Source organism: Merops nubicus, unplaced genomic scaffold (genome assembly GCF_000691845.1).
Source record: "Merops nubicus isolate BGI_N331 unplaced genomic scaffold, ASM69184v1 scaffold2823, whole genome shotgun sequence".
Lineage (NCBI taxonomy): Eukaryota > Metazoa > Chordata > Aves > Coraciiformes > Meropidae > Merops > Merops nubicus.
In genome coordinates, this window is record NW_008598078.1 from 50326 (window position 1) to 57632 (window position 7307).

Consider the following 7307-nt stretch of genomic DNA (forward strand, 5'->3'; position numbering starts at 1 on the left):
ATAAAGCTGTATCCTGGGATCCCGTCATTAAATCCCCCACAAGTGGTCCTCTAAAAGACCTCTGCTTATGGGTGCCAAAATAGTGAAAGCAGAAGGCATTTACATTTCCCCTGAAGTTCCAGTCCTTCTATCAGCCCTCAGAGCAGTTTGCTGACTAAATCTTCTATGTATTTGAATAATTTACCATATGAATGAATTCATTTATGTCGAATGAAGAGGTGGACTACTGGGATGCAGTCATGCCAACACAACAAAACTGAAGCTGGAGAGGTGGGGGAAATGAACCCGTGACAATGGCAAGTGGCACCGTCTGCTTAGGAGGAGGGAGACAGCTGTGACCACATCTGAACACAAGCGTGTGGGGAGCTACAGAGCAGCTTCTAAAAAGAGCTTTACAATAAGCAGAGCCGAGCAAAAACCAAGCTGCTCTTTCTCAGCTGCAAAAATATGGTTGTCACAGAATGAAAACTAAATTGCAAGTCTGGTGTCTTGTTCCAAATTTTTCAATTCAGTAAGTATATAAGTAACATCCCTGTGCCTTTACTTCCCACTGAACAATTAAGAAATAGAAGTCAGCTCCTGCCAAATGATCTGTCACCCCAAGCTCTTGACATGGGAAACTGATGAATGCATGTTAGAGATGCATGAAGTGCAAAGACTGAAAATATTAAAAGCCAGATCTCAAGTAGTGTAAACTGGCTTTGTTCCAGTTTACACCAGCTGCTGATCTGCTCTGTACGTGTCTCACAGCAGTAACAGTTGGAGCGATGATGGTTTGCATTCAGTAAGTGTTGATAAGGGCTACCTTACTATGTGGGCTTTGCTCACGTTTGCAGCCAGGAGATTGATTGTATTGATCATTTTTAAAATCCTTCTTTCTTTAGCTGTTCTTCGAAGAAATCGTTACATGCCACAGTCAAAGCAGCAACCAGTGTGACAAATTCATTAAAATCGACTTCGTTATCTTTATTGGAGTCCAGATCTTTCATAATCTTATCAATCAGAAGGGAGTCCTTTTGGCCCTAAAGAGGAAGAAAAGTGACTTTAGCTGTGCAGATCCTGAGTGCATAATCCTGACACACCCAGAAGTGAAACCCATTGCTATGTCACAAGCACCAGTGCTATTAAATAAAAGGCTTCATGACGTATGCACCTGAGCAGTAATATACCCCTAGCCACAGCATGAAAAACATAGGTGTGGACTCCCAAAAGTGCACAGCAACAGAAACTGAAGACAGTGAAGCTCTTAGAAGGAACACAGCTACTAAATAGGCACTGAAATTAATCACAGACTTTAGGAGCTGCTGAGCACTGACTCGACAAGGTGGACCTATAATGTGCACTTCTCTGGTGTGTATAATGTGCATTTCTCTGTATCATCTCTTAACAAACAGTATTTAGAGTTTCAACAGGCTGTTTGTAAGTGGTCATATTATACCTCCATTCATCGTGTTCAGAACATCTCTACTTAGCAAACAACACATCCTATTCAGTGGGAGTAAGAACAGTGAATCTCATAATCACAGATCGGTAGCCAAAATGTTTAAAAATCCAATTCAAGAAAATGGATGCAATGTATCAAAAAAATTTTCTCTCGGTGGTGATACGGTCCACAACTATTTTTACAATTAAGAGGATACAAAAAACCAGTTATGAATCTGGTCATTTTTGCGTAAAAAGCATCTATGCTGCGTAATGCAGACAACAAATGTGCAAAGAATTATTCAGATCAGCAGTTTATCACTGAAAGGATTCTCTTAGCCTCTCTTTGCAGAGCATACAAATGGCTGTACTGTGTCTGTGGCCATTATGCACAAGCTACTTTCTTGTCTCATGAGAACTGGTTGCTGGATGCTCCTTTGAAGGACTTACCTATGTCCTATCATTAAAAATGGACAAACAAAACAATTATTAAAGACTGATTTAACATCAATTTTGCTACTGCCTCTAGGCTGCCTGTGCCCTCCTGCTCAAAAGCACAGAGGAGTAAGCAGATACCCAGCTCTGCTGCTGGTGGCACAAGGCAGGGCACCAGGACTAGACCATGCTCTGAAAACACACTTCTCAAATGGGACATTTGATCTCATCTCCTTCTGTCCAGCTCCACAATGACAATCGTCATCTGAGAGGCTCTGGCAGGATATGCCCTACAGAAGGAGATGCTATTCTTGAACATTTGGATAGCTGCTTATCCCACCCATGAAACAGTAACTCAAGAGGTTCAGGAGCTGCATCTTACGGAAAGAAAGTCAGTGAGCTCACTGGTGAGGAGCTCCTTAAGTTCTCTTTTACTGAGCTTGTGTCTGTCTCCTTCTTTGCCAGAGTAGTGGTGGAAAATCCGGATCAATGTTTCCATCGCGTCCTCCAGTGGTGTGGACATAGCAGTGACAGAGACCTGCGGAGCAAAAATCCAGAGTCAGTGACATTGCACAGGAGCCAAACAAAAGTCCAGTCAAAGGGAAAGGACAGAGAGCTAGCTGAAGAGAGAAAAAGTTGCCAGTACATAAAAAATGTGTTGTCTGTTGATCCATCCTGTCAACTAAGTGTGAGCAAGGAAGGTTAGGCTGTTATAAAATAAAACGTGGTCCTGAACTCACTAGCTATGACTTCAAAAAGGTGAATCACAGAATGGTAGGGGTTAGAAGGAACCTCTGCAGATCATCTAGTCCAAAACCCCTGCACAGGAGGCTTGCCTATATTAGGTTGCACGGGAACGCATCCAAGAGGGTTTTGAAAGTCTCCAGAGAGAAGAAGGCCTTTGTTTAAGAAAATGACCTACTGTGCCTCCATTTTGCAAAGCTACTGTGAAAGGAAATCTCTCATACCTATAGCTGAAAACACAGGGAAAATGAAGGCACGCCCTCCTACCTGTTCATTCAAATATTTTCTCAAGAAAATAAGATCAACAAATAACAGCAGCCACATTTTTACAGAAGGCTCCACATCTGTTCCTTAGGTGGTTAGAGGAAAGTCACCAGTAGTAAGGAGAGAAGCGTCAGTTTTCATTTTATTTGGTCATGTTAGCTTGGGCTGACCTTTTTTCCTGTAAAACATCTGGAATAAACAAATGAGAGCTACGCATCCCTGAGAGTTTGCTTCATCAAGCATGCAGTAAGAAGGTACACGGGGAAGCAACAGAAAGAAAAAAGATAGAAATGTAATTAGTTCCTGATGAAAAAAAATAACAAACCTAAAAATAGAAAACAGATGAAACAGAAACATTATGTTGATTAACCCCCAGGAGAGATTAAAAAGCCAGAATGAAGTTCAAGGTAGGACTGGAGTCCGGAACATTATCACTGTGCAAAGGCTAAGGCTTACCTGCTTTACAGGCTAGCTGAGCTGTATGCGAGCAAATACTCAGATCACAGAAAGTGAGATGGTCGCCTTCCTTTCAAAACGCTTGCACAGGCTCTTGTGTATCAGGCTAAGAGGGTGGATTACACAAACAGACAGACGTATAACTGTCACAAGGATGACGGGGCTTCTGTTTCCCTTTGCATTTGCCTAGTCTGCTCAGTAAAAGCCACATGCTGTAAGTGGGCTACTAAAATATTCACTACGCAGAGTGGACGGCTGTGCGTGGAACATACAAGATATTTTTTATCATTCGACTGTTATAAATATGCCTATCCAGGGGCCTGAAGGTCAAAATTAGAAAATGTTAACGATCACCAAGTTGATATAAACCAGCTTTCCTCCATTTTCAAAATAACTCTTTCTAACCTGCCTCTCCGCACTTCTACAGCTGAGAGTCTAAACGTCTCTGTGCCTGCAGCTAGTATTTAAAGACACTTGGGTACCTAGAGGTAGGCTTTTAGGTGGGTCTGCCACAGATCCCTTGAGCCATATACCTTTATTGTCAGATGTCTCTGGAAGCCTAACACTTAGCTCTCACTGAATGAAATTCTTGTGGTGGTATGTGTCCTCAGGAGGAAACGGGGAAATCCGTGTCAGAGGAAGGTGTGCCTAAAATTACAGTGTGCACTGATCAACGGGCTGGGCTTTGTTTTTCACTCCTGCACAACAGCTGCAGTTCAGCATCTCTTTTAATAAGTGATCTTCCCCCATAAGGGCTTCCCCTACCCCAAGCCCTGGCACTTGGCTGACACTGCAGGCAATGTCAGGGGGCACACAGGAATCTGCAGCTTCACCATGGTAGGACCTACTTCCCAATCAAAATTCCAAATAAGCAATTTTCACAACAGCCACATGAAATGGAAACTGCTTGCTTCAGGTTGGCTTTGCCTCAAATAAAGTCTTCCACCTGCACGTCCACCCAGCACAACTGTACAGGTAAACAGCAAGAGGACACACAGCTGCAGCTCTTCCTCCCTCTAATTCCAGCCAAGGGGAAGGGGAATGAGAATGGCAGGGTTATTTTAGTTCTGAAAGCCTCCAGGCACTCATAATTTTGAGCACCAGAGTAGATCTCAGCCACAGCTCTGCCTGCCTTGTTTGCCTCCAGATGTGATGTTTCTTCCATCTGTGACATTGTGACAAGGTCTCACAACCTGAGTGGTTTTGACTGTGCCTCTGGGGGAAGGAAGAGGGACCGGGGAGGGTCATGTAAAAATGCTGGATCCAAACAGTATGGGAGGTGAGCTTGTGTAAAGCATTTGTGAAACAGTAGTCAGGACCTTATGGACGGAGGTCCTTGTGGACATGCACGGTACTGTGTGCAGGGCATATGCCTTCGCCTCCCATCTCCCATCACTGTGGTCACGAGTGTTCACCAGGGACCTAACCCCTCCTGGAGTCAGAGGAGGACGGGGAAAGGGATTTGCTTTCCATACCTCTTCTGTATTTGGGGATAGCTAATGGGTACCTGGTTTTGTACAGAGGAAGTCTCTGTGCTCCAGCACGCACAGGGATCTAGGTGGACCATATGCAGCACATGGGATAAGAACATGTATGACATGGGGGCACAGCACAGTTCTCCCACTCAGATCCTGGGCATTCTCTGTGACTTTGCAAATGCTAAGAAAAAGCATGGTACCTTGTATGTAGATACAGCCATGAGAGGCTATGTCTTGCCTGTGATTCACTAATGCTTGTAACTCTTAATCATAAATATTAACCAGATAAAAACTGAAATATTGGGTGTTTTTTTTCCTGCCATTTATTCAACCCACAAGCAGAAAAAAAGCATGGGTGAGTCAATACGTAAGTATAAAATCATTCTATTTGTCTATATATTACATTGATCCTGTAGGTGATTGAGTATTGTAAATTAAGTATCTAAGCAGAGTGTGGAGGAGGTACAACTTCCAGGAGGCAGGTATAAGCTTTCAGAGCTGCCAGCCTCTGGACAGGAGAAAGACACGTGTCCTCTATCATCTCCAGGACATCAGCTCAATAATTTACAGAGTGAAATAATCTGTGTGGTCTTTTTCAACAGCTACTATCACTCCAGTCACCAACTGTGTAAGAAATTCCTTGTTTCATACTAGTGGATTACATGTACAGAGGAAAAGGCTGCACTGAGCTTGTTTGTTAAGAAGTCCATCCAATTTGTTGTGTGCATCCCTCTCCTCCCTGGCTAGTCAAATCCTACTCGTGGCCTCAGCAACAGCAGAGATCTCCTAACTCCAGCGAGGACAGGTCCTAGCAGCTACTCAAATTTCATTATTTTCAATCAACCATTTTTAATTCTTCATCCAAAACACCATCAGAGTCTGGTTTTCTATGATACCTAACAGGCACTGTAGATAACTGAAGTCAGTGCAGCCTGCAAGCACTTCTGCATCAGCGCAAGACCCCACTCTGTAACAGCAGCCACCACTCCCTCACCCATCCTCCTGTACACTCTGGTTTCCACCAGGCTAAACACAGGAGCAGCATGAGACGTGTGGCTGACAGAGACAGTGGGACTGCAGGATGACTCCAGACATTTTGGAGATTAGTGCCTTTCTTATTCATGACCAACCTTTGTCCATCACAACCAGCCAAATCACAGTGCTGTTGGTGAGAAGGCACCTCTGGAGATGTCTAGACCCACCTCCTGCTCCGAGTGAGATGATCACCAACACATGACCAGGTCAGCCATAGGTTTGTCTATTTAAATCTTGAAAAACTCCAAGGACTGAGATTTTACAATTCCTTGTGTAACCTGCTCCAGTGTTGCACTACCTCCCTGGGAAAGCTGTTTACCCTAATATCCAGTCTGAGCATCCCAACTTGCAGTCATGGCCACCGGCAATCATGGCTCTTTTTGCACCACCCACCACTGCCACAAAGCATCCAACTTCACTGACTTTACAAATTCTCTTCAAATAGTCTTGGTTCCTCACACAAAGATGAACTGGAAAGTGGCCTGTGTCTTGACTTGCCCAATCTTATTTCATGTTTTAGTGTCCCCTTCACATTGCCTGCTTGCTCCTTGTAGACTGCTCCAGCTTTCAGTGTTAAAGCGTGCACTGCAATATCAATAGCTGTCAGAAGCAGAAGGGCAGAATTACCCTTTAGGGCTGAATTTGGCCATCTTTGTTCAAGCAGTAATAGGTGCTAGGCCAGTAAAATGAGTCAGCCACCCAGTTTCACTGGAGGCTGCTGAGAGAGGCAGGGGTTGTTCCTTACCCTGTAAACCTGAGAAAAGACTCAACCAGCTATGACTGCTTCCTTTAATTTCAGATGGAGTAATGCAGAGGTACACCCAGCTAGGAGGATCTACAGGACCGCTCTACTACCTGGAGATGGGGCAGTCAGACCACAGGTGGAAAACCTTATTGCTGGTCTCTGTACCTTAAAAAACTGAGCAGAGTTCTGCCTTGTATGAAAGCAGAGAGCCCTTGATATAGATCAGCAGCCTTGTTCCTCCACAGCTGGGAAGCAGAAGCTTTTGCTTCTTCATCAGGAATTTTCCTTCATCTCTTCTTGAGACAAAAAAAATCACAGGCTGCATCTAAGCCAGAGCAGCCTACAAAGTGACAGTCTAAGCCACAGTAAGATACTACTCACCTTACATGGGAGGATCTCATACTTAGGGCATCTGTTTTTCAACATTTGCCAGAATGCACATGGGGAATATTTTCTCACAAATAATGGTTGCGCTGGGAAAGGCAAATCAGCCTCCCACTCACATCCTGTCATTATTTATTTTTCCCAAACTCACACTCCTCTTGGAATGTACGTTTTGAATTCCCAAAGTGTGTTGTACCCCCAAAGTGGCATAAGATGTGTTGGGAAGCAACAGGGAACACTGCAAGGCTCAGAACAACAGGTATATGTACACAGTAAAAAGCTTACACTGGAATATAGATTAGACTACATAATTTATTAATATGTACTGAAGAGGTTATGAGAGA

At 43.9% G+C, this 7307-nt stretch overlaps 1 protein-coding gene across 1 annotated transcript; it reads right to left on the reverse strand.

Moving 5' to 3' along the window:
• Positions 1 to 863: 863 nt before the first annotated feature.
• On the reverse strand, positions 864 to 2380 carry S100Z (S100 calcium binding protein Z). The gene is made up of 2 exons (XM_008936898.1): positions 2240 to 2380; positions 864 to 1022 (listed from the first exon to the last, which is right to left on the reverse strand). The coding sequence occupies exons 1-2, from the start codon at positions 2378 to 2380 to the stop codon at positions 864 to 866; spliced, it is 300 nt and encodes a 99-aa protein (XP_008935146.1).
• Between the last annotated feature and the right edge of the window lie 4927 nt (positions 2381 to 7307).

Excerpts from the sequence above, each read along its gene's own strand:
- S100Z (XM_008936898.1), bottom strand. The coding sequence starts at position 2,380 with ATGTCCACACCACTGGAGGACGCGATGGAAACATTGATCCGGATTTTC. Across the intron at positions 1,023-2,239 it reads AGCTCACTGACTTTCTTTCC|GGCCAAAAGGACTCCCTTCT; the intron begins GTAAGATGCAGC and ends CTTCCTCTTTAG.